This window comes from Brienomyrus brachyistius, chromosome 4 (assembly GCF_023856365.1).
Source record: "Brienomyrus brachyistius isolate T26 chromosome 4, BBRACH_0.4, whole genome shotgun sequence".
NCBI classification, from domain to species: Eukaryota; Metazoa; Chordata; class Actinopteri; order Osteoglossiformes; family Mormyridae; genus Brienomyrus; species Brienomyrus brachyistius.
The window spans coordinates 281,678-309,102 of NC_064536.1; the positions used below are offsets into that span (position 1 = coordinate 281,678).

Below are 27,425 nucleotides of genomic sequence, written 5' to 3' on the forward strand. Positions count from 1 at the left end.
TTACCGAACTTTGCGTTATCGTCGTCCCGCCTTTTCGCGTACGTGGTTTGAACAGCGTCCACCTTTGTGACACGGCTGAGTGGTGACATTAAGGTTTTATTGTGTTCCTCAGTCATCTCATGGATCTGGCATATGGATAAGGCCTTTGCGAGGGTCAGATCACTATCACGCAACAGTACATTCCTGAGGTGGTCGTTAGTAATGCCACAGACCAGCCTATCCCTGATAGGCTCCTCACCAAGCCCACCAAAATTGCAACTCTTTTATTCTCAAATCACTCACATACGACTCAATAGTCTCACCAGCCCTATGGTTACGTGTGTTGAATTTGTGTCTCTCCATAGTGACATTTGTTTGGGGATTGCACATTTCACGAAACTTTCTTTTGAGGCATTCGGGGTTCTCCTTGGATTCCGCGGGAACCAATACGCGTCCATCATCCCCGTCTTCTCCAGGGGACGCCCGTATCTCTAGTGCATACACAAACGAGCGTTCGTGCTAGATAGCTTCGGGTCCGGCCAGGTTCAGGAGAATGTAAGCTTGGGTTCGCGCCGGCTTGTCCGAGTGCGCCGCTGCGATAAAAATGTCGTATTCCTGCTCGAATACACGCCAGTTCTCCGCTATGTTGCCATCAAAAACTAGTGGACCGGGTCGTCTGAAGCCGTCCGCCATCACATATGGTATTCCATATAGCGTTAAACGTTGTGGTCCAAGACTTCTGACACCATGTTGAGTGCTGTGATAATAATGAAACTCGGTGCGGAGCTGAACTTAGTTGTTTTAATAGCAACAACCGGATCAGACAGGGATCACAGTACCTGGTAACATGTTGAGAGAGAGAGCTTAAGCACCGCGCATGTGTAAAGTAAAGAGTACGGTATTTGCGAAGGTTCAATATTACTGCGTGCACAGTTAATATTCTACAGTATCGTCACGGGTTGTATGAATATTGCTCGCTTCATGTATGACAAGCCAGCAGCCGTTCAACCGGGCTTTGGATGGTGAAGAGCGTGTGTAATTAAAAGACAATCGCTGTGGAAATCCCAGTGCCAGTATGTCGTGAGTTTTTGGCTGTCCCTGCTAAGTGTTCCACCGCCTCTTTTCCCATCACAAAATACAACCCCACGTTACAATATGTCCTCAATTGTTTTTCTGTCTACTTATTTCAAAGTTTCTTATTCAAATCAAGATATATTATTTTGTACAATTAAATTTGCCACATTCCATTCTGCAAAATAGACGACCAATTACGGTTAATTACCAAATGCATAACAGCCTTACCCGAATGACAAACACTGACTGTTAAATTAAATGAGGCAAATATAGCACAATGCATGCACTTTCCAACGGATACAAGCCTGCAAGATTGAGGAACATTTACAAATATTATTCTACCAATTGAAAATACGTTTAGGCCTACCTAGAATTTCAGTTTGAAAAAGACGCTGGAAATCTTTCGCTGGCGGCCACATCAAACAATAGGGCTGTGCAACATTGTTGTAAAAACAATGATTTCAGAATGAAATCTTTATGACGAATTGGAATAGTAACTCAAAATGATTATTTATAATAACATAGTCTCATAATATAAGCAAATTTATTAAGATTACCCAAACATGCTCCGACTTTCGTCCAAAATATCCTGTTAACGCACAACCGGAGATCGAATTACATCCGGATTACGAATATCCGTGGTAATATAAGCAGCCGTCAGTGATGCTGTATTTTAGAGACCTTATTATTTGACTTATTACAGTGTTTATCTTGTCAAAATAAGGAAATGGGTTTTGTAGATGCAATTGCCCCACAATTTTATTCGATATAAATGACCATTTACACGGACATATGAGAGGTAATATTTCACTCGGTATTAGCAAAATTTGAATACTTGTGGTTTTTTATTTAAGAAAATACACTAATATTTTGTGTTTAGTGGTTTATATTTTGAAAACAAAAATGGCTAATACGAATCACACTGTTAATTTCAGCAGAACCGAGGCTCCTGTTAGCCTCTGAGCAGCTTTTGACAGTTTGTGGTTTCTTTTTTGGGGATTCTTTTAGAATTATTTTACAATAATTCATTGTATGGTGTAGCATGTAAACTGTCAGCAGACTTAAAGGCAAACTAAATTAGTTGATCACTCGGGAATTAATTATAATAAAATACAACATAGCACTAACGCAGTGACGCGTACATATAACAAGGATTTAAGTATATTGCTGACCAGGAATAAACTTTAAATTCGCTAACACGCGGCCTGCACGTTCCTCGCTCTTCCTCGTCGCGCTCACTCGCCATCCTTCGCACAGGCGACTGCATTCTTAAAGGTACAGAAAACTTTCTTACGGTTCATAGTGAAATGACGCGCATGTTAATACCTGGTGGGAACAGGGCCACCGATTTACCGTAAGTTTTGTAGCGTGAGCGTGACAGTCTGAAAGTGTGAGTGTAACGCCAGATACGGGAGTTGGCAGCTCTGTAATTAAACAGTAGTTGAGAAATGTACTGAACCATTGTGATGTTTAACTGTACTATACGAATTAAATTGAAAACTTTGTCAGAAGGCCCAACTTCCCAGTTAAGTCAGAATTATAATTATGTCATATTAAGGTGCTTTGCTGTTCGAGCGAAATGAAAAAAATGGTGAATGGTATTTAAAACAGAGGGTCTGTTTAACGGAATGAAAATTATTATTGTAAACTCTACAAAATTATTAGATTTTTCTTTGTGATTATTTTTATTTCTCTGTTAAAACTACATTCATAAGAAACACCTGCACTTCTGTAACTTACGCAACTGTACGTAGTTTGCGGTTAATCGTTTTCTTTTAAGTGTTGGTGCGGTCTGTCCTCCAGCAGAAATAAAGATTTGATGCTGGAGATGAGTCGCCTGACAGCTGCATTGTTTTTTTTTTTTTTTTTTTTTTTTTTTAAAGAGAGATCAGTTTATAAATACATACATGCATACACACAATCACACATGTTTCAACCAGAGTAAATTCATTGATTATATGTCAATTTCGATTGGATGAATCATACTTGTTAAAAATAACATTTCGATGCAGAAATGCGAACTAGTTTTAGCACCAATTACACCCCAAAAGAAAAGAGATGCAATCATATGTTAAATTTCTGTTGTTTTAGAAAGGACAACGTGTGCAGTGTCGTCAGACAGTGAACATTATATGTGTGCAGAGCACGAAACACGGACCGCAAGAGTTGACCGGAGAGGCCCGTTACGTCTGCAGAAATACTGATTTGAACTGTAAGACCTGAAATGTAACCTTCGCTTTAGATATAGCTCACCTATGGTGTAGTTATAGCAGAACAAAGATTAATAAGATTAAGGTGGCATACAGTGATGCCCTTAGAATCTTGTTGAAGTATCCAAGGTAGGAAAGTGCTAGTTGTATATTTGTGACTTATAATGTTCCCTCATTTCAGGCTCTACTCAGGAACCTCATGTATACATTTATATGTAGGCTAACTGAGTCAAGGAATGGAATTATTATGACCTTAATTGATCCTATGAAAAGTGATACATGGTATTCCTCTATTTTTTGGAAGTACTGGAATAAACAACTCTATGTTTTTTAATTGTCCATTCATCCATTTTCCAAACCGCTTATCCTACTGGGTCGCGGGGGGTCCGGAGCCTATCCCAGAAGCAATGGGCACAAGGCAGGGGACAACCCAGGATGGGGGGCCAGTCCATCGCAGGGCACACTCACACACCATTCACTCACACATGCACACCTACGGGCAATTTAGCAAGTCCAATCAGCCTCAGCATGTTTTTGGATTGTGGGGGGAAACCGGAGTACCCGGAGGAAACCCCACGACGACATGGGGAGAACATGCAAACTCCACACACATGTAACCCAGGCAGGGGCTTCAACCCGGGTCCCAGAGGTGTGAGGCAACAGTGCTAACCACTGCACCACCATGCCGCCCCTACATGCAAGCATTCAGCTACTAAATAATATTCACCCACGCAAACCAAACGGTGTGCAAGAGTGACCATAAACTCCAGTTTCTGAACATTGTTGTTACAGCAGAGATCACCTCTTTTCTTAGATAATACCAAGACTTGGCACAGACAGCAAGAGGCTCAAAATGAAAAATGATCGGTATGCATCTCTGCCCACGGACATGAAAAGCCTGTGATTAAAAAATGCCTGGCTTACATGCTGAATGATATTACAGCTGGAAGACTGAATATCGAACATACAGCTAACATTACCGCAGCCACAGGATCCTCATGGACAAGCCGTTTCGGGGGCATTCTGCCAAATCCATGCCGTTTCAGTCCCCAGGACATTATAGGCATAAATATGCATGAAAAGTAGCTTTATAATACATGTTATTTCAAGCAAAGTGTCCAACACAATGTCCTCATTGCAGATGTAAGATACATAATGTACAACATTAATAAAAGCTACCTATAGAACCCTAGAACATTGACAGAAACTGTCAAAATGTAAAAGATTTTTAATCATTACCTACATTTCATGGTGAAGTGTTTCAACAGTTCAATATACTGTTTATTTGTCTGTTTGTTAATCAAGTAATTGATTGATTGATCAATCACTTTCTCTCTTTTTGAGATGTCAGCAGCCATGCCACCTGTAGCTCAGACCAGGTAATCCATCTGAAGCAGCTTTGGACCTGGCCGGGACTTGGATGGGAGACCAACTAGGAAAGCTGGGCTACTGCTGGAAGAGGTGTTGGTGTGGCCAACAGGTTAGTCCACCCTGTGGTCAGTGTGGATCCCAGTGCCCCAGTGCAGTGATGAGGACACGCACACACATACACACAGAGCGGCCAGTTAGAGAGAGCTCACACTTGGCGCTGTGTGTCTGTGTGTGTCTGTGTATATGCCCTAACTAGATGCTTTGTGTGTAAGTGAGTGCGCATGCTCTCACTGAGCACTGTGTGTGTGTGTGTTTGTGTGTGTGCTCTAAAAGGGTGCTGTTAGTGTCTGTGAGCCCGTATGTGTCTGTGTGCTCTAACTGGGTGCTCTGTGTGTGTCCATGTGTTTACTGTGACTGGGAGCTGTGTGGGTGTGTGCATGCTAATTGGGTGCTGTGTGTATGTGTGTGTATGTGTGTGTGTGCTCTGTCCGGCTCTGTTTGTTTGCATGCGTTCTCTATCCAGGTGCTGTGTGCGTTGTCACTTGCTGCTGTGTGTGTTTGTGTGTATGTTTGCTCTATCTGGGCACTCATTGTGTGTGTTTGTGTACTTTAACCGGCCGCTGTGTATGGGTATGTGTGTGTGTTTGTGTGTGTGTTTGCTCTATCTGGGCACTCATTGTGTGTGTTTGTGTACTTTAACCGGCCGCTGTGTATGGGTATGTGTGTGTGTTTGTGTGTGTGTTTGCTCTATCTGGGCACTCATTGTGTGTGTTTGTGTACTTTAACCGGCCGCTGTGTATGGGTATGTGTGTGTGTTTGTGTGTGTGTTTGCTCTATCTGGGCACTCATTGTGTGTGTTTGTGTACTTTAACCGGCCGCTGTGTATGGGTATGTGTGTGTGTTTGTGTGTGTGTTTGCTCTATCTGGGCACTCATTGTGTGTGTTTGTGTACTTTAACCGGCCGCTGTGTATGGGTATGTGTGTGTGTTTGTGTGTGTGTTTGCTCTATCTGGGCACTCATTGTGTGTGTTTGTGTACTTTAAACGGCCGCTGTGTATGGGTATGTGTGTGTGTTTGTGTGTGTGTTTGCTCTATCTGGGCACTCATTGTGTGTGTTTGTGTACTTTAAACGGCCGCTGTGTATGGGTATGTGTGTGTGTTTGTGTGTGTGTTTGCTCTATCTGGGCACTCATTGTGTGTGCTGTAACCAGGTGATGTGTGTGTGTGTGTCTGCATGCACGCTCTAGCTGGTTGAGTGTATGCTGGTAGTGCGTGGTGTGTGTGTGTGCATGTGTGTGTATTGGCGCAAAAACTCTACCAAGGCGCTGTGAGTGTGTTTGTGTGCTCTAACTGGAAGTGGTGTGTGTGTATGTGTTGTAACAGGGCGTGGTGTGTGTGTCTGTGTGTTTACTCTAACTGGGCTGTGCGTGTATAGATGTATACTCCGCACTCGTTGTGTGTGTGTGTCTGTGTACTTTAACCGGCTGCTGTATATGGGTATGTGTATGCACTGTTTGTTTGTGTGTGTTCGCTATTCAGGTGCTGTGTCTGATCTAACTGGGTGCTGTGTGCATTTGTATGTTTGTGTACTTTAACTTCTACCCAGCCCTAACCTTACCCATAAGTAACCAAACAAAATGGCATTTTTACTCTTTTGATTGCATTTACAGATCTTTGTGGGGACTTTTAGAGTGGTCCCCACAATGTAATATACACCTAATCCACAGTGCCCAGTTAGAGTGCACATATACACACACACAAACTGCAGAGTAAATCTGCACAAACACATACACAGTGCCCAGTTAGAGAACACAAACATATAGTGCCCAGTTATATCAAACACACACACGCACACAAACACAGCGCACTCTCACACATACCCATATACAGCGCCTGGTTAAGGTCGTTATGCTCTGTGTGTGTGTCTATATATATATATATATATATATATATATATATATATATACAGTATATATATATATACAGTATCTCACAAAAGTGAGTACACCCCTCACATTTTTGTGGAAAATGTGGAAGAGGATTCCCGCTACTTTACACCATTATACAAGCTGTACACTGATTACTTTACATTCTATCAGAGTTTCATATCTTTAGCGTTGTCCCTTGAAAAGATATAATAAAATATTTACAAAAATGTGAGGGGTGTACTCACTTTTATGAGATACTGTATATATATATATATATATATATATATATATATATATATATATATATGTATATGTATATGTATATATATATATATATATATATATATGCACGTATAGGTATGTATGTATACACACACACATATATTGTACTTAAATAGTACTTTAATCTTAATTAATTACTTTAAATGATTTCATAAAGCAAATATTATTACTTAATAAAATAAATTAATAATAATTTTATTTACTTTAATCCATTGAACCAGGGCAGTAACTAGATATAATTATATTTTCTAATGTTTCTTGTTTCTGTTATGTCTCCAGTTAAATGCTCATCGTAAGGGTCAAATATAATCCAAAATGTATATGCCGCATAGTCATTACGCACTCATCTTAAACACTGTGTCCGGCTGTCGCTCATACCTGTGTTCATAGATGGTAGAAAAGGCAGCCGGGTAGGGAGAGGGCACAGGGTCAGGCAAGCAGGAGGGAGACAGGTAGCAGGCAGGCAAGCAGGTAGCAAGCAGGTAACAAGCAGGTAACAAGCAGGCAGGCAGGGAGGGAGAGAGTTAGGTGGCAGGCAGGCAAGCAGGTGGTTCTCAAGGGAGTAAATCCAAATTGTTTGTAATCCACAAAGGAGAGGGTTGATCCAAAGTATAAATTCCAAGTTTCACCAAAAGGGGGTCAAGTCAAAGTATTCTAAATTCTATTTAAGTTTAGTTCAAAGTTTATAGTTAAAGCAGTAAAAAAACTATTCAGCTATGGCATTTTCCATTGTCTACCTGAGACTAGGAACCACGGGGAAAATGCCGTCTTTGACCAGCCAGGTGACCTAAGGCTATGCTGAAATAAAAGTTCCAGGCCAAAGGCAAATCTCAAGCAAAGTAAGAGTCTAAACCAAAAGCAAATTCAATCTAAATTTGGCTCCAACAATTATTAAATTGATTGAGTGTCATTGTGTTTGTTATGTTCAGCTATAGCAGTAAAGTGAATTTAACTTAATCTATCAGACTGTGGTTTCATTATGTTACTCAGTTATGCTTTTTTTATGTGTGGAGTTTTTTTATGGGGGCATGTTCTCCCCATGTTGTCGTGGGGTTTCCTCCGGGTACTCCGGTTTCCTCCCACAGTCCAAAAACATGCTGAGGCTAATTGGAGTTGCTAAATTGCCCGTAGGTGTGCATGTGTGCATGAATGGTGTGTGAATGTGCCCTGCGATGGGCTGGCCCCCCATCCTGGGTTGTTCCCTGCCTCGAGCCCATTGCTTCTGGGACAGGCTCCGGACCTCCCGCGACCCAGTAGGATAAGCGGTTTGGAAAATGGATGGATGGATGGATATACAGGGAAGGGGGAAAGCCCCCCCCCCCACTCATCAGGATTACATTTAGTTACATTTTAGTCAGAGAGAAAAACTGTTATTTTGCATCTTTATTCAGCTTGCTGAACACAGAGTTATTTTAGTCAAATGTACATTTCAGAGTAAAAAGGATTATAAAGGTTAAAAAGCAGAGATTTTACCTTTTTGCCAGGAGAACCAGCAACACATCACAGTGACACTGAGGAGTTTACATCAACATAAAACCCTGGATAGAGGGACTCAGTGAATGAGGAGGTGAATCTGTACAGGGGGGTCAGTCCATCAGAGGAGACTCTGTAGAAGGACAGAGCACCAGCCCCCCAATCCAGATACACTCCTACTCTGCGGGAGCCTGAGGGCTCTATGAGTATGAGAGTCTGTTTATTATTGTGCCAGACAGAGTAAATGTCAGTATCACAGAACAGACTCCATGACTTGTCATTGTCTCCAAGCCGACAGTCACCCCTTCCTTTCCTCCTGATCCCTTTATAAGTCACTCCTATATCAGCTCCATCTCCATCCCACTCAACCTCCCAGTAACAGCGGCCAGTCAGACTCTCTCTGCACAGGACTTGGGGGCGGCTGTCAAATCTCTCTGGATAATCAGGATATGGCTGCTCCTCTGCCCCCCATGTCACCTTCCTGTTCCCCCCTGACAGAGACAGGAGTCTGTGTGCTGTGTTGGGGTCCAGCGTCAGCTGGCAGGAGTCTGTAGGCAGGAGGAAGAATTATTAATACCATCAGGCCGCCTGTACTTTATGTTTCTGTACAAAATAAAAACAGCTCAGTTTTCAACTGAAATTTATGAAATAGCTCAGGAAATGTCAGACGGCGCGCGACGCCGGCGGGAAGAGCCGCCAAAATACGGCGCGAGCTAAACTAACAGCAAAATTACGGTAAATAAAATTAGAGCAGCGACATTCATCGGACATATTCATTACAAGCATATTTACCACAAAACAGCACCAGATATTAATACTAAAAGTGAGTGATTTTACTTTAAAATATAACCTTCCTTCGAACCGCACGCCTCTTCACAGCAGCGCTGCCCGTAGACTGAGAGTCCGGCATTGGCGCCGGTTTAGAAGAGAGAGGTAAGGAGCATGAACTGATTACATCTGGCTGCAGACTCCACCAGGAGGGTCTCTACTGCGGGGCTGGAAACTCCACTCCTGCCCGGACACGACGCTACTAAAGAGACCTCAGTAGGCTGGATTATTAAAGCTAGTTCCCGATGTTGCGCTGACGTCATCTGCACCGATATTGTGGAGTTCATGTGATTCCGGCGCCCTCTAGTGGTGGTATATCCTATGTCATTCAGGGTGATACGATATTATCATAGTGGAGATAATAATAATAATATCCTATCCTATATTATTATATAATACATTATTATGATTTATTATCTGTAATAATAATACTTATATAATGCTATAATTATATATAAACATGAATGAAGTACTTGCTTGTAAAAAAAAAAAAAAGGTTAATGAATAAATAATCTTTTTTCTGATGTCTGTTTTGTCTTTTCCCTTTGGATTCTGTCTAAACTGTCACACAGAGAAACTCACCTAAACACAAACATGGAAATCCAAACACACAAAAAGCCAAACGCATCACAACAACTGTGTGAATACAATCATAAAATGGAATTAATGGTATTATTAATAAAACCATGCAAACACACTTACATTTCTGTAAGCCTGGTCTGGTCCTGCACTCTCCACCGTGATCCACACTATAGGAGAAGCAGAATGACATAGTACTGCTGTATCCATTTATTTATTGGTGCCTCTTCTTCACATACATGCATAAGTATCTGTAGCGTGTCAGACACACACTCTGTACTCACTTCAGCTTCTCCAGTTTACAGCTGGGATCCTCCAGTACAGCAGAGAGCAGCTTCACTCCTGAGTCTCCTGGGTGATTGTAGCTCAGATCCAGCTCTCTCAGGTGTGAGGGGTTTGACCTCAGAGCTGAAGCCAGGGAAGAACAGCCTTCTTCTGTGACTCTACAGCCTGACAGCCTGCAGAGAGACAGACAAAAACTCTCCAACAAATAATATCATCTCACCATTAAAAGTACTACTTTTAAGCAAGTATGTCTGCTCTAATAAATATTTCAATACTTGCAGTTTACAGCATGGAATACCGAATAATACTGACCACAATAACTCTTGTTTACAGTGTGGAATACTATCTCAGTTGTACTGTCAAATACCAGTGGGCTGTGGTTTAACCTGTGTGCCAGTTGCAGTGTCATTGTGAAATACCAGTTTACTATTTGACCTGATAAATATGACTAATCTCAGTATCTCCAGTTCACAGTGTAAAATACTCAGTAATACTAACCTCAGTATCTCCAGTTTAGTGTGTAAATTCCCAAACCCAGCAGAGAGCAGCTTCGCTCCTGAATCCTGCAGGTCATTGTCACTCAGGTCCAGCTCTCTCAGGGGTGAGGAGTTTGATCTGAGAGCTGAAGCCAGTGTCTCACAGCATTTCTCTGTGAGTTCACACCGATCCACCCTTAGGAAAATGATACACTTATAAAACCACTTTTTGCATCACTGTACTGTATATTACAGTAATGTGAGCCATCACAGACATGACAGAAGAGATTTTTTAAAACAATTACTTTATTTTACAATATATAAAAAGCATATGAAGAATCACCTCATTGTTGACTGGTGTCCATTATAGTTTTATCCGTAACTTTTGTTAAACCAAACACAGTTATGTTCTAAATTGCATCATAACTGTTACTTTTCTTCATCTATTAACTCTGCTAACCAATACAAAGCGTCTGCTAAGAATTGTTGGTTTCCAGCTTTACTGCTTAATTATTTCTAACATGGTTTGACTGCTGACACACGACTCGGGGTCTGGAACCAAACTCCTGGGGAGGGACTGGGCTCTATTCCACTCTGGAGCTGCCCAAGGTGAGAGGCGGAGGGCAGGGGTGGGTCTACTTATAGCCCCCCGGTTCGGTGCCAGTATGTTGGAGTTCACTCCAATGAACGAGAAGGTCGCCTCCCTTCGACTTCGAGCCGGAGGACGGGCTCTGACTGTTGTCTGCGTTTATGCACCGAACACCAGCTCAGTGTGCGGCGTTCTTGGAGACCTTGGGTGGGATGTTGGAAGGCGCCCCCCCTCTGGGGACTCCATTGTTCTGCTGGGGGACTTTAGCGCTCACGTGGGTAACGACACTGACACCTGGAGGGCTGTGATTGGGAGGAACGGCCTGGTCGATCTGAACCCGAGCTGTTCTCTTATTGGACTCCTGTGCCAACCACAGTCTGTCCATAACGAACACCGTGTTCCAGCATAAGGGTGTTTATAAGGACACCTGGCACCAGAGCACCCAGGCCGCAGCTCCATGGGCGACTGTGTAACCGTGACTGATGCCAATGGCACTTTGTCACTTAATATCTGTTTTTTAATGTTTCATGTTATTTTCTTTTAAATTCATATTTATTCCTACACTTTAACTTTCTCTGCTTTTACTTTATGCATTTTATTTTGTATCTTTTCTGTAAAGCACTTTGAATGACTTTGATGTATGAACATGTGCTACATAAACGGACATAAAATGTTCATTCTGTACTCACTTCAGCTTCTCCAGTTTACAGCTGGGATCCCCCAGTACAGCAGAGAGCAGTTTCACTCCTGAGTCTCCTGGGTGATTGTAGCTCAGATCCAGCTCTCTCAGGTGTGAGGGGTTTGACCTCAGAGCTGAAGCCAGGGAAGAACAGCCTTCTTCTGTGACTCTACAAACTGCCAGACTGTAGAAAGGAAATCACAAAATTTCAGACAAAATATAGGTGGCAACAACCCATCAAAACACCAGTGCTGATGTGCCTAAAGCCACAGCCTGACTGAGACCAGCAACTGGCCTGGACCCCCCCAGACCAAACAGCCATTCAGCACCTCCCTCTTTTCCTCAATCCCTGTTCTCCCTGTTCCTGATATGAAGCTGCCATTTGGGGGCATTATTCTGCACCAGGTTTGCCTGTGTGTCTCTGTTCCTGCGGCCCCCACACACTGTTCACTGAAGCTCACCTCTTAGCCTCACTGACTGTGTAGAAACAGACATGAATAATCAGCCCAGTTCAGCATTAAACCATCCAGTGACAGCGACCCACTGCATGAAACTTAGACCTGGACTCCCTCATCTACAGTCCTGCCACAAGAAGAGCTCTGATGGCAGAGAGGATGAGGCCCTGGAGTGACGCCAAGAGCAAACGGTGTGACGCCACAGGGGCAGGAAAGTCGGCTAAATCCCAAAGAGGACGATCAGCACCACAATGCCGGACACAAGATCCTCACAGTCGGCTGCAGAACCACCGATGAGGAAGTGAGGAATGTCAACAGGAGGCGGCTGACAGCTGATAACAGCCCCAGAGAGGGGGCGGGATTGCCTCCCCCAGCACGGCTCAGAGCCTGCATTGTGGGTGGGGAGGGAAACAGGGTGACTGGTGAGCAGCCTGCTTGTCGTCTCTCTCTGAACACAGACGTCCTGGAGGATGACCACCCAGAAGGGACTGTCGCCCCCCACCTGCTCAGCCAGCGACCAAGGAGTCGGGCCCAGCCGTGTGAGGAAGGAGCTAAACTCCACACTCCAGCTGCCCTTCCTGAATGCCCCCCCATCCCCCTAAAATAAAGACCGCCATTTGGGGGTGTCCATATGGAATATTATATGTTACTGTATAACAGATAGAGAATGTAATCATTAGGACGCCATTAAGAAGATGTAATCAGAAGCTGATGTAAACCATACAGAGTGTGACCTTGTGACCTTTAGGGAATTTGGAGCAATTACTGCTGCTGCACAATGTGATTAAAAATAGGTGTGAATGAGCAGCTTGAGTTAGCTTAGGAGTTTCTGTATCTGTCAGCTATCTCATGTCAGCCTATGTCACATGAATCTGCACTTTAATTAGTCTCACAGCTTCACAGTATCATGAAGGCCTGTCTGTTCTGTAGCTGAGCATCTCAGCAGCAGCTGAAACTGCCAAGACTTTTCATCAGTGAAACCTGGGAAGTTTTGCTTTGCTTAGTCTCCTGGGCAAAGAAACAATATTGATCATATTTTCCAGACGGTTAGACAAGCGACAGAAATGACTGGCAGCCGTCAGCCACCTTTCTGCCAGGTGTCCCCAAAATGACTAGGAACTCTGACCAGAGGAGACGTGAACATCCCCACCAGCTAATGCAGGCCTGTCAGGCCGACCTACCTGATGTACAGCTTGTTTTATATTAAAATTGTGCAAATTTAGAAGCGAAAACTTAATGGTGAAAAATTTTTGGATGCAACAGTACTTTGAGGGATCCTGTCTGAGAGACCTTAGCATATGAACATTTTAAACAGTGTGGTCCACACAGACCTGTACAGAGCAGTGAGAGCTGATTACAGGAGTGATTCCTCTCTCATAGCTGATAGGCGGCTGATGTGACACAGGAAGGGGCCCAGGCAGCAGGCACCCAAAATAAAGGAGTATTTTATTTGGTGTAATTCCACCTGAGGAAATGTGATTTAGGTTCCTCTGCTATGAAACTGTGAGAAGTCCAGCCCAGGTATTTACTCTAGTACACAGTGTAACGATATTAAGTCAGTATAACAATAATAAAACAAAACATCCGCATCACGTCCTCTTTTCTGAGAAATAAAAATCTCTACCTTCTTAGTGGGAACGAAATGCTGTGAGTGCAGCGGTTCACTCGTCTGACTTGCCTTGCAAACGTCACAGAAACACTTTATAATATAAAGTACTGACATAGTTCATGCTTAGACAGCTTGGATTCAGGATCAGCCGCATTACTGGCTGAGGCACTTGAGACATAAGAGGCTCTTATAATATTAGTCCTTCTGCTGCATCTTAGGCCTAAACAGGAGCTTAAGTGAGAGTAAATGAAGTGGCCATGTGGCTGATCCCTCAGCCCTTCCCAGGACACTCCTTTCTGTGTCTGCATGGTGGAGGGTGTCTCAATTGTGCTGTCAAATACTGTGGTCTGTGGTTTGATCTGTGTCACAGTTACAGTATGATCATGAAATGCCAGTTTACTATTTGACCGGACAAATATGACTGACCTCAGTATCTCCAGTTTACAGTGTGAATCCCCCAGCCCAGCAGAGAGCAGCTTGACTCCTGAATCCTGCAGGTCATTGTCACTCAGGTCCAGCTCTCTGTGAGGAGGTGAGGAGTTTGATCTAAGAGATGCAGCCAGCGCCTCACAGGATTTCTCTGTGAGATTACAGCTGTTCAGCCTGCAAAAGGAGCCGTGGTATTATACACACAGACTGGTATATATCCTACACATCAGAGAGTATAGTGATCATAATGAAATACCAGATTACTTTTTGACCGGACAAATATGACTTCCCTTAGTATAACCAGTTAATAGTGTAGAATATGTAAGGAATAATTGACGACGGGCCGTTGAATTATTAGAAAATAATGCACACCCGAGGTGTAACGGCCACTCCGCTTCGCGTCGTGGCCGCATTACCACCTTGGGTGTGCATTATTTTCTAATAATTCAACGGTCTGGAGTCAATTATTCCGCTTATACTACAGTTGCCACACCTCAAGACATCGATCAGATGATATATTTCAAGGGATTCGTCCGGTTTTTCTACTTAAATCGCTATTGTGAGTAGGATTGTTTCTTCCGCATCTCATCCAACGACTCTTTTGCTAGTTCCAAAACGTCATTTTAAAGCTGGCAATGGAGGCTTGAGCCGTTGATAGCAGACTAATGCAGTTAATAATGAAGTTATTAGAAAGAGAGCGAGAGAGACAGAGACACAGAGAAAGAGAAACAGAGAGAGAGAGAGAGCTTGTATGAATTAGGCTACCTCTGTGTGTCCCTCAACAGTGTTCTGAAGCACCGTCTCTAAACTGTAAGTCTGCTTTAAGATGCAGCGCTGTTATTACCTCGCTAGTGAGAAATGTCATGTGTAGCCTTTAAGTTGGTACACTAGGCTAACTAATACTGCTGCAGCCCAGTTGTTGAAAGTTTCATATTCACCGTAAATATTAAAATTTACTTTCGGAAAATTGTCTGTCATGTTGTTGTTTTTGTTAGTCCTGTGTGCTGTATAGGTACTGTATGCTAATTTCCGTTATTACAGTTAACTATGCGAAGTTATATGGAACTGTAATGCGGTCAAGAGAGCTACCTGGAACTACGTTCGCCGTGCGTTTATCTGAAAATAATTGCACACCTCAGAACGTTCGTCAGCCAATCAGATTCAAGCATTCAACGGTCCCATAGTATAACAAGTAATACTGACCTCAGTATCTCCAATTTACTGTGTGAATCTCTCAGCCCAGCAGAGAGCAGCTTCACTCCTGAGTCTTGCAGGTCATTATCACTCAGGTCCAGCTCTCTCAGGGGTGAGGAGTTTGATCTGAGAGCTGAAGCCAGCGCCTCACAGCATTTCTCTGTGAGTTCACACCGGTTCACCCTTAGCAAAACGAAACACTTATAGAACCATTTTTTGCATCGCTGTACCATATATTACAGTAATGTGAGCCATCACAGCATCAGAGAAGAGATTTTTTAAAACAATGACTTTATTGTACAATATATAAAAAGCATATGACCACTCACCCCATTGTTGACTAGTGTCCATTATAGTTTTATCCGTTACTTTTGTTAAACCAAACACAGTTAAGTACTAAATTGCATCATCTATTAACTCTGCTAACCAATATAAATCGTGTGCTAAGAATTATTGGTTTCCAGCTTTACTGCTTAATTATTTCTAACATGGTTTGACTGCTGACACACAACTTGGGGTCTGGAACCAAACTCCTGGGGAGGGACTGGGCTCTATTCCACTCTGGAGCTGCTCATGGTGAGATGTGGAGGGCAGGGTGGGTCTACTTATAGCCCCCCGGTTCGGTGCCAGTATGTTGGAGTTCACTCCAATGAACCAGAAGGTCGCCTCCCTTCGACTTCGAGTCGGGGGACGGGCTCTGACTGTTGTCTGCGTTTATGCACCGAACACCAGCTCAGAGTGTGCGGTGTTCTTGGAGACCTTGGGTGGGATGTTGGAAGGTGCCCCCCCCCATGAGGACTCCATTGTTCTGCTGGGGGACTTTAACACTCACGTGGGTAACGACAGTGACACCTGGAGGGCTGTGATTGGGAGGAACGGCCTGGCCGATCTGAACCCGAGCTGCTCTCTTATTGGTCTCCTGTGCCAACCACAGTCTGTCCATAACGAACACCGTGTTCCAGCATAAGGGTGTTTATAAGGACACCTGGCACCAGAGCACCCAGGCCGCAGCTCCATGGGCGACTGTGTAACCGTGACTGATGCCAATGGCACTTTGTCACGTAATATCTGTTCTTTAATGTTTCATGTTATTTTCTTTTAAATTCATATTTATTCCTACACTTTGATTTTCTCTGCTTTTACTTTCTATATTTTATTTCTTATCTTTTCTCTAAAGCACTTTGAATGACCTTGATGTATGAACATGTGCTACATAAACGGACATAAAATGTTCATTCTGTACTCACTTCAGCTTCTCCAATTTACAGCTGGGATCCTCCAGTACAGCAGAGAGCAGCTTCACTCCTGAGTCTCCTGGGTGATTGTAGCTCAGATCCAGCTCTCTCAGGTGGGAGGGGTTTGACCTCAGAGCTGAAGCCAGGGAAGAACAGCCTCCTTCTGTGACTCTACAGCCTGCCAGCCTGCAGAGAGAGAGAGACAGAAACTCTCCTATAAATAATATCATCTCACCATTAAAAGTATTACTTTTAAGCAAGTATCACAAAATCACAAAATTTCAGACAAAATATAGGTGGCAACAACCCATCAAAACACCAGTGCTGATGTGCCTAAAGCCACAGCCTGACTGAGACCAGCAACTGGCCTGGACCCCCCCAGACCAAACAGCCATTCAGCACCTCCCTCTTTTCCTCAATCCCTGTTCTCCCTGTTCCTGATATGAAGCTGCCATTTGGGGGCATTATTCTGCACCAGGTTTGCCTGTGTGTCTCTGTTCCTGCGGCCCCCACACACTGTTCACTGAAGCTCACCTCTTAGCCTCACTGACTGTGTAGAAACAGACATGAATAATCAGCCCAGTTCAGCATTAAACCATCCAGTGACAGCGACCCACTGCATGAAACTTAGACCTGGACTCCCTCATCTACAGTCCTGCCACAAGAAGAGCTCTGATGGCAGAGAGGATGAGGCCCTGGAGTGACGCCAAGAGCAAACGGTGTGACGCCACAGGGGCAGGAAAGTCGGCTAAATCCCAAAGAGGACGATCAGCACCACAATGCCGGACACAAGATCCTCACAGTCGGCTGCAGAACCACCGATGAGGAAGTGAGGAATGTCAACAGGAGGCGGCTGACAGCTGATAACAGCCCCAGAGAGGGGGCGGGATTGCCTCCCCCAGCACGGCTCAGAGCCTGCATTGTGGGTGGGGAGGGAAACAGGGTGACTGGTGAGCAGCCTGCTTGTCGTCTCTCTCTGAACACAGACGTCCTGGAGGATGACCACCCAGAAGGGACTGTCGCCCCCCACCTGCTCAGCCAGCGACCAAGGAGTCGGGCCCAGCCGTGTGAGGAAGGAGCTAAACTCCACACTCCAGCTGCCCTTCCTGAATGCCCCCCCATCCCCCTAAAATAAAGACCGCCATTTGGGGGTGTCCATATGGAATATTATATGTTACTGTATAACAGATAGAGAATGTAATCATTAGGACGCCATTAAGAAGATGTAATCAGAAGCTGATGTAAACCATACAGAGTGTGACCTTGTGACCTTTAGGGAATTTGGAGCAATTACTGCTGCTGCACAATGTGATTAAAAATAGGTGTGAATGAGCAGCTTGAGTTAGCTTAGGAGTTTCTGTATCTGTCAGCTATCTCATGTCAGCCTATGTCACATGAATCTGCACTTTAATTAGTCTCACAGCTTCACAGTATCATGAAGGCCTGTCTGTTCTGTAGCTGAGCATCTCAGCAGCAGCTGAAACTGCCAAGACTTTTCATCAGTGAAACCTGGGAAGTTTTGCTTTGCTTAGTCTCCTGGGCAAAGAAACAATATTGATCATATTTTCCAGACGGTTAGACAAGCGACAGAAATGACTGGCAGCCGTCAGCCACCTTTCTGCCAGGTGTCCCCAAAATGACTAGGAACTCTGACCAGAGGAGACGTGAACATCCCCACCAGCTAATGCAGGCCTGTCAGGCCGACCTACCTGATGTACAGCTTGTTTTATATTAAAATTGTGCAAATTTAGAAGCGAAAACTTAATGGTGAAAAATTTTTGGATGCAACAGTACTTTGAGGGATCCTGTCTGAGAGACCTTAGCATATGAACATTTTAAACAGTGTGGTCCACACAGACCTGTACAGAGCAGTGAGAGCTGATTACAGGAGTGATTCCTCTCTCATAGCTGATAGGCGGCTGATGTGACACAGGAAGGGGCCCAGGCAGCAGGCACCCAAAATAAAGGAGTATTTTATTTGGTGTAATTCCACCTGAGGAAATGTGATTTAGGTTCCTCTGCTATGAAACTGTGAGAAGTCCAGCCCAGGTATTTACTCTAGTACACAGTGTAACGATATTAAGTCAGTATAACAATAATAAAACAAAACATCCGCATCACGTCCTCTTTTCTGAGAAATAAAAATCTCTACCTTCTTAGTGGGAACGAAATGCTGTGAGTGCAGCGGTTCACTCGTCTGACTTGCCTTGCAAACGTCACAGAAACACTTTATAATATAAAGTACTGACATAGTTCATGCTTAGACAGCTTGGATTCAGGATCAGCCGCATTACTGGCTGAGGCACTTGAGACATAAGAGGCTCTTATAATATTAGTCCTTCTGCTGCATCTTAGGCCTAAACAGGAGCTTAAGTGAGAGTAAATGAAGTGGCCATGTGGCTGATCCCTCAGCCCTTCCCAGGACACTCCTTTCTGTGTCTGCATGGTGGAGGGTGTCTCAATTGTGCTGTCAAATACTGTGGTCTGTGGTTTGATCTGTGTCACAGTTACAGTATGATCATGAAATGCCAGTTTACTATTTGACCGGACAAATATGACTGACCTCAGTATCTCCAGTTTACAGTGTGAATCCCCCAGCCCAGCAGAGAGCAGCTTGACTCCTGAATCCTGCAGGTCATTGTCACTCAGGTCCAGCTCTCTGTGAGGAGGTGAGGAGTTTGATCTAAGAGATGCAGCCAGCGCCTCACAGGATTTCTCTGTGAGATTACAGCTGTTCAGCCTGCAAAAGGAGCCGTGGTATTATACACACAGACTGGTATATATCCTACACATCAGAGAGTATAGTGATCATAATGAAATACCAGATTACTTTTTGACCGGACAAATATGACTTCCCTTAGTATAACCAGTTAATAGTGTAGAATATGTAAGGAATAATTGACGACGGGCCGTTGAATTATTAGAAAATAATGCACACCCGAGGTGTAACGGCCACTCCGCTTCGCGTCGTGGCCGCATTACCACCTTGGGTGTGCATTATTTTCTAATAATTCAACGGTCTGGAGTCAATTATTCCGCTTATACTACAGTTGCCACACCTCAAGACATCGATCAGATGATATATTTCAAGGGATTCGTCCGGTTTTTCTACTTAAATCGCTATTGTGAGTAGGATTGTTTCTTCCGCATCTCATCCAACGACTCTTTTGCTAGTTCCAAAACGTCATTTTAAAGCTGGCAATGGAGGCTTGAGCCGTTGATAGCAGACTAATGCAGTTAATAATGAAGTTATTAGAAAGAGAGCGAGAGAGACAGAGACACAGAGAAAGAGAAACAGAGAGAGAGAGAGAGCTTGTATGAATTAGGCTACCTCTGTGTGTCCCTCAACAGTGTTCTGAAGCACCGTCTCTAAACTGTAAGTCTGCTTTAAGATGCAGCGCTGTTATTACCTCGCTAGTGAGAAATGTCATGTGTAGCCTTTAAGTTGGTACACTAGGCTAACTAATACTGCTGCAGCCCAGTTGTTGAAAGTTTCATATTCACCGTAAATATTAAAATTTACTTTCGGAAAATTGTCTGTCATGTTGTTGTTTTTGTTAGTCCTGTGTGCTGTATAGGTACTGTATGCTAATTTCCGTTATTACAGTTAACTATGCGAAGTTATATGGAACTGTAATGCGGTCAAGAGAGCTACCTGGAACTACGTTCGCCGTGCGTTTATCTGAAAATAATTGCACACCTCAGAACGTTCGTCAGCCAATCAGATTCAAGCATTCAACGGTCCCATAGTATAACAAGTAATACTGACCTCAGTATCTCCAATTTACTGTGTGAATCTCTCAGCCCAGCAGAGAGCAGCTTCACTCCTGAGTCTTGCAGGTCATTATCACTCAGGTCCAGCTCTCTCAGGGGTGAGGAGTTTGATCTGAGAGCTGAAGCCAGCGCCTCACAGCATTTCTCTGTGAGTTCACACCGGTTCACCCTTAGCAAAACGAAACACTTATAGAACCATTTTTTGCATCGCTGTACCATATATTACAGTAATGTGAGCCATCACAGCATCAGAGAAGAGATTTTTTAAAACAATGACTTTATTGTACAATATATAAAAAGCATATGACCACTCACCCCATTGTTGACTAGTGTCCATTATAGTTTTATCCGTTACTTTTGTTAAACCAAACACAGTTAAGTACTAAATTGCATCATCTATTAACTCTGCTAACCAATATAAATCGTGTGCTAAGAATTATTGGTTTCCAGCTTTACTGCTTAATTATTTCTAACATGGTTTGACTGCTGACACACAACTTGGGGTCTGGAACCAAACTCCTGGGGAGGGACTGGGCTCTATTCCACTCTGGAGCTGCTCATGGTGAGATGTGGAGGGCAGGGTGGGTCTACTTATAGCCCCCCGGTTCGGTGCCAGTATGTTGGAGTTCACTCCAATGAACCAGAAGGTCGCCTCCCTTCGACTTCGAGTCGGGGGACGGGCTCTGACTGTTGTCTGCGTTTATGCACCGAACACCAGCTCAGAGTGTGCGGTGTTCTTGGAGACCTTGGGTGGGATGTTGGAAGGTGCCCCCCCCCATGAGGACTCCATTGTTCTGCTGGGGGACTTTAACACTCACGTGGGTAACGACAGTGACACCTGGAGGGCTGTGATTGGGAGGAACGGCCTGGCCGATCTGAACCCGAGCTGCTCTCTTATTGGTCTCCTGTGCCAACCACAGTCTGTCCATAACGAACACCGTGTTCCAGCATAAGGGTGTTTATAAGGACACCTGGCACCAGAGCACCCAGGCCGCAGCTCCATGGGCGACTGTGTAACCGTGACTGATGCCAATGGCACTTTGTCACGTAATATCTGTTCTTTAATGTTTCATGTTATTTTCTTTTAAATTCATATTTATTCCTACACTTTGATTTTCTCTGCTTTTACTTTCTATATTTTATTTCTTATCTTTTCTCTAAAGCACTTTGAATGACCTTGATGTATGAACATGTGCTACATAAACGGACATAAAATGTTCATTCTGTACTCACTTCAGCTTCTCCAATTTACAGCTGGGATCCTCCAGTACAGCAGAGAGCAGCTTCACTCCTGAGTCTCCTGGGTGATTGTAGCTCAGATCCAGCTCTCTCAGGTGGGAGGGGTTTGACCTCAGAGCTGAAGCCAGGGAAGAACAGCCTCCTTCTGTGACTCTACAGCCTGCCAGCCTGCAGAGAGAGAGAGACAGAAACTCTCCTATAAATAATATCATCTCACCATTAAAAGTATTACTTTTAAGCAAGTATCACAAAATCACAAAATTTCAGACAAAATATAGGTGGCAACAACCCATCAAAACACCAGTGCTGATGTGCCCAAAGCCACAGCCTGACTGGGACCAGCAACTGGCCTGGACCCCCCCAGATCAAACAGCCATTCAGCACCTCCCCCTTTTCCTCCATCCCTGTTCTCCCTGTTCCTGATAAAAAGCTGCCATTTGGGGGCATTATTCTGCACCAGGTTTGCCTGTGTACCTCTGTTCCTGCGGCCCCCACACACTGTTCACTGAAGCTCACCTCTTAGCGTCACTGACTGTGTAGTAACAGACATGAATAATCAGCCCAGTTCAGCAATAAACCATCCAGTGACAGCGACCCACTGCATGAAACTTAGACCTGGACTCTCTCATCCACAGTCCTGCTCTGATGAGCTCTGATGGCAGAGAGGATGAGGCCCTGGAGTGACGCCAAGAGCAAACGGTGTGACGCCACAGGGGCAGGAAAGTCGGCTAAATCCCAAAGAGGACGATCAGCACCACAGCGCCGGACAGAAACCACAAGATCCCCATGGTCGGCTGCAGAACCACCGATGAGGAAGTGAGGAATGTCAACAGGAAGCGGCTGACAGCTGATAACAGCCCCAGAGAGGGGGCGGGATCGCCTCCCCCAGCACAGTTCAGAACCTGTATCATGGGTGGGGGGGAAGAGGGTGACTTGTGAGCAGCCTGCTTGCTGTCTCTCTCTCTCTCTCTCTCTCCCTCTCTCTCTCCCTCTCTCTATCTATCCCTCTCCCTGTCTCTCTCTCTCCGTCTCCCTCTCTCTCTCCCTCTCCCTGTGAATATGATTTCCTTGATGTTACAAAAAATGCACACAAATCACAGGTTGAAGAATTTTTTTCCAGATTTACCTTGATTTTTGGCATCTGTTTCAATTGCAATGAAAAAGGCGTCTCTTGAAGAGGTTGAACAGCCGAAACGTACATGGTGCTACCATGAGACATTTTTTAGTTTAACTTTATATAGCGTCTATTGCGTCATTGAAACGATGTGGTGTTTTGTTTTTGCAGGAAACACATACAGATCCCCACAATCAGGCAGGTTGGCAGAGAGAATGGAAGCGGCAAGTTTTTTTAAGCCATGGGTCTAACTCCAGTGCAGGTGTTGCTGTATTGCACTCTGAGCAGTTTCAGGGTCAACTAACAAATGTTGTTGAGCTCGTACCAGGGCAGCTTGTATTTGATGTAGACTTTAATGGATTTTATCTTTTTTTCCTTTTTTAATATCTATGTCCCTAATGTTGGTGCAGAACGTGCAGAGTTTTTCATAAGCTAAGCACTGCTGTGTCTGGCTGTTCAGAGGATAGGGTTTTACTTTTAGTTGGAGATTTTAATTGCACCATCAATCACACACTAGACAGGAATCATGAGGAGCCTCACCCAAAGTCTGCTAAGGTTTTGCAAGGCTTGCTTACTTGCCAGGACAGTGGATGTTTGGACAGGAGTTCCCGAAGGAGAAGCAATACACTTGGGTGAGGACTAGCTCCGACTCACTCTCATGGGCGAGGCTAGACCGAATGTATGTTCGTGAGACACATAGGAGACTGTTTTGCCATAGCTGTATAACCCCCACTTTTCATTCAGACCATCATTTTATTTCAATTGCCTTTCCTTTGCTACAAAGTTCTTTGTGTTCTACCCACAGGGTGTTCAATAATAGGTTACTGCAGGACTGCAGTTTTGTGGGATCTTTTACACTTTTCTGGGTGGCCTGGAGAGAGAATAAAAAAATATTATCCGTCCCAAAGCATATGGTGGGATGTCGATAAGAAACAGGTTCAAGTGTTTTGTCAACAATATACAGCGAATACATCAGGAGCACTGAAAAGACGGATGAGGACTTTAGAACATGAGATTTTGGACCTAAGTAGGGCAGAAGGTACAGATGCGGTTCGGATTATAGAGAGGAAGAAGATGCGGTTGAGGAACCTTTGGGAGGAAAGACGATACGGTGTCATGGTTCGAGCCAGTTTTGCGCAGCTCAGTGATGTGGACCTTCCTACCTCTTTCTTCTTTAATCTGGAAAAAAGGAGATCCATGAAGAAGCTGACCAGAAACTTAGAACTGCCTGACGGCCAATTGACTACGAACACTCAAGAGATCATCTCGCACACTTTGTCCTTTTATCAGGAGCTATTTTCTGCAGAACCATGTGACTTGGGTGCTGGAGAAGATCTCTTAAAGGACGTTCCATGCCTGACGGATCGGCTCAGCCTGGAACAGCCACTGACTCTAACGGAACTTACTACCGCTGCTAGTGAGCAGGCTGTGGGAAAGTGACCAGGGTTGGATGGACTGACTGCTAAATTTCACAAAGCTGAATGGGCTCTCAATGGGCCCGATCTGGACGCAGTCCTTCTGGAAAGCTTGATTGATTTTTTCTTATGAGGGAAATGATGGACCTTATCAAAATGTATAGACTTGATATAGGCCTTATCTCCCTAGATCAGGAGAAGGCTTTTGACAGAGTAGACCACCATTACCTCTTTAAAACGCTTGCAGCATTCGGGTTGGGTCCTTATTTCATCGCGTGCACTAAACTACTGTACACTGATGTGTACAGAATGCTGAGGGTAAGTGGAACACTCACGAGGCCTTTCTAAGTAGAGGCATTTGGCAAAGCTGCAGTCTCTCTGGTCCATTATATACCCTATAGCTATAGAGCCTCTATTGATAGAGTTGAGGATGAAGCTGCAAGAGTTTTCAAGTTGAGCCTGTGCTCCTGAAAGTGTCTTGACAGTTAAACTCCTTGCTTATGCTGATGAAGTGACTGCTGTCATTTGATCGCAAGAGGACATGAAGAACTTGCTTGCCTGCTTTGGTGCATTTCAAAAAGCCAATATATGCAACGGAACTGGGACGGATTACGTGAAAGGAACTGGGGAGATTGCAAAGATGGGAATGGATTCGCCCACAGCTCTCTTACAGGTCTCTTACAGCCATCTTGGCTGCTTCAATGGTATGGCATTGATTGACTGCTTTGAATCCACCTATCGAGCTTCTCATCTCTCTCCAGAAGAGCTTTGTGAACTTTTTTTAGGACAGGAATCACTGGCTCCCTCCTGGGGTCGTTTATTTTCCTGTATTAGATGGAGGACAAGGCCTTGTTCACTTAGCCTCCAAATTGCAGACAATGAGACTTCAATCTGCCCAGTTGCATGGTACGTATCTGCCCTGGGTGGAGTGTGGTCCTGCCTTGCTGAGGGCTGGCACTGGCTTCCTTTTTGATCGACAGTTGTTTTTATTGTCACACACAATAAAAGTCGTCCACCAGCTTCTATAGATCTGTTCTTGAGGCTTGGCGACAATAGGTGGTATGGATGGGACACTACGGTCTTAACAAGCCATTGTATTTTTAATCCTTATTGATTTAGACAGAGTGTTATATCTGAACATGTTATGCCCCTTTTTAATCACAGCAAGTGTAACAACACTCGGTCAGTTGTTTGTCTTGCCTGACAGAAACTGGATACCTGCACGAGACCTTGCATCCCTTCTAGGCTGTAGGTCTGAAAGTATAGCAGGGGACATTGTGAAGCACTTGAAGGTGGGGCTACCTGACTGCCTTTTGAGCTTTGTGAACCAATTTACCCTAACCCTACTCTGACCCTAACCCTGCTTATGCCCCATTTCCGGAATAATTTTTTGGTCCAAACAGGGTTGTAGATGATGACACAGAGACTGCTCTCCTTCTAAGTAATGCAGGACTTGAATTTTGCTACAGCTGGAAAGATTTTGTATAACATCGTTGTTAGATGTGTGCATTTTAGCATACTGAATGGGAGACCTGATACGAAATGGAGGACTCATTTTCCTAACACCCGGATTCAGTCGCCTTCATGGAGAGTGCTGTATAAAAGTCCTATCCCCAAATGCTCTGGTGACGTTCAGTGGCGTGTGCTGCATTGTGCCATGGCCACTAAGGTCTTTGTCACGAAGTTGAGGCCTGAGCTTTCTCCTTTGTGCAATCTTTGTAATGTACCAGACACATTGCTTCACTGTATTTGTGACTATTTGAAATTACTCTCTCTTTTTCGACTCATGGATAGAGTCTTTTGCAGACTTGGGTTCATTTTTCATAAGGAACTGTTCATTCTTGGGGTTGATTATTCACAACGTCAGAAGGAGCTGTGTGCCTGCTTAAACTTTATGATTGGCCAAGCAAAGCTGACCATATGGAAGAGCAACAGATTAGAGAGGCAGAAGGGCAAAGTGTAAACATAGTCGACATGTTTCAGGCTTTAGTGGAAACAAGGGTTAGAGTAGAACATGCCTTCATTCATGTTACTGACAACATCAACCATTTCTCACGTAAAAGGTGCAGAAACAAGGGTTTGGCTCCAGTGGTTGATGATGGTACCCTGGTGTTTCATTGGTGATACGTATTCTTATACCGTGACGTTGGGATGTTTGGGCTACAGTACGTGGCCCCTTTACTGTGACCTTGATGCACAGAATGGTTCAATAGAGGTGTTTTAAACTGTCAACTCTCTCTCCCTCCCTCTGAACACAGACGGCCTGGAGGATGACCACCCAGAAGGGACTGCCACCCCCACCTGCTCAGCCAGCGACCAAGGAGTCGGGCCCAGCCGCGTGAGGAAGGAGCTAAACTCCACTCCAGCTGCCCTAAAGCTGCCCTTCCTGAATGCCCCCCCCCCATCCCCCTAAAATAAAGACCGTCATTTGGGGGTGTCCATATGGAATATTATATGTTACTGTATAACAGATAGAGAATGTAATCATTAGGACGCCATTAAGAAGATGTAACCAGAAGCTGATGTAAACCATACAGAGTGTGACCTTGTAACCTTCAAGGAATGTGGAGCAATTACTACTGCTGCACAATGTGATTAAAAATAGATATGAATGAGCATGGATTCAGGTATGAATGGATTCAGGATCAGCCGCATTACAAGCTGAGACGCTTCAGACATGAGAGGCTCTTATAATATTAGTCTTTCTGCTGCATCTAGAGGCCTAAACAGGAGCTTAAGTCAGAGTAAATGAAGTGGCCATGTGGCTGATCCCTCAGCCCTTCCCAGGACACTCCTTTCTGTGTCTGCATGGTGGAGGGTGTCTCAATTGTGCTGTCAAATACCTGTGGCCTGATGTTTTATCTGTGTCCCAGTTGCAGTGTCATCATGAAATACCAGTTTACTATTTGACCAGACAAATATGACTGACCTCAGTATTCCCAGTGTACAGTGTGAATCCCCCAGTCCAGCAGAGAGCAGCTTCACTCCTGAATCCTGCAGGTCATTGTCACTCAGGTCCAGCTCTCTCAGGGGTGAGTTTGATCTGAGAGCTGAAGCCAGCACCTCACAGCATTTCTCTGTGAGATTACAGTTGTTCATCCTGTAAAAGGAGCCGTGTCATTATACACACAGAGACCAGTATGTATCCTACACATCAGCGATTATAATGGTGCAAAATATCCAAACTTTTATGCTCTTTTTCAGCATA

At 44.3% G+C, this 27,425-nt stretch overlaps 1 protein-coding gene and 1 long non-coding RNA gene across 5 annotated transcripts in view; one reads left to right on the forward strand and one right to left on the reverse strand.

The window, feature by feature from the left end:
- Window positions 1-27,425, reverse strand: part of LOC125740684 (NACHT, LRR and PYD domains-containing protein 3-like) — a 172,162-nt gene that overhangs the window by 37,469 nt on the left and 107,268 nt on the right. For both annotated transcript variants that reach the window (XM_049012163.1, XM_049012164.1), the window contains 7 exons: window positions 20,531-20,618; window positions 19,239-19,324; window positions 16,688-16,861; window positions 15,536-15,623; window positions 14,244-14,329; window positions 11,764-11,937; window positions 10,579-10,681 (listed from right to left, as the gene is read on the reverse strand). In XM_049012163.1, coding sequence (XP_048868120.1) covers window positions 10,579-10,681; window positions 11,764-11,937; window positions 14,244-14,329; window positions 15,536-15,623; window positions 16,688-16,861; window positions 19,239-19,324; window positions 20,531-20,618 — 799 coding nt within the window. The remainder of the gene's footprint in view (window positions 1-10,578; window positions 10,682-11,763; window positions 11,938-14,243; window positions 14,330-15,535; window positions 15,624-16,687; window positions 16,862-19,238; window positions 19,325-20,530; window positions 20,619-27,425) is intronic.
- LOC125740687 (uncharacterized) lies at window positions 1,680-9,497 on the forward strand. Of its 3 annotated transcripts, XR_007397736.1 has the most exons (5): window positions 1,680-1,852; window positions 3,145-3,265; window positions 4,078-4,130; window positions 4,608-4,743; window positions 9,197-9,497. It is a non-coding gene; the product is annotated as an uncharacterized LOC125740687 (long non-coding RNA). The 3 variants fall into 3 exon arrangements; XR_007397735.1 differs by lacking the exon at window positions 9,197-9,497 and having other exon boundaries at window positions 1,685-1,852; window positions 4,608-5,075; XR_007397737.1 differs by lacking the exons at window positions 4,078-4,130; window positions 9,197-9,497 and having other exon boundaries at window positions 1,705-1,852; window positions 4,608-5,072.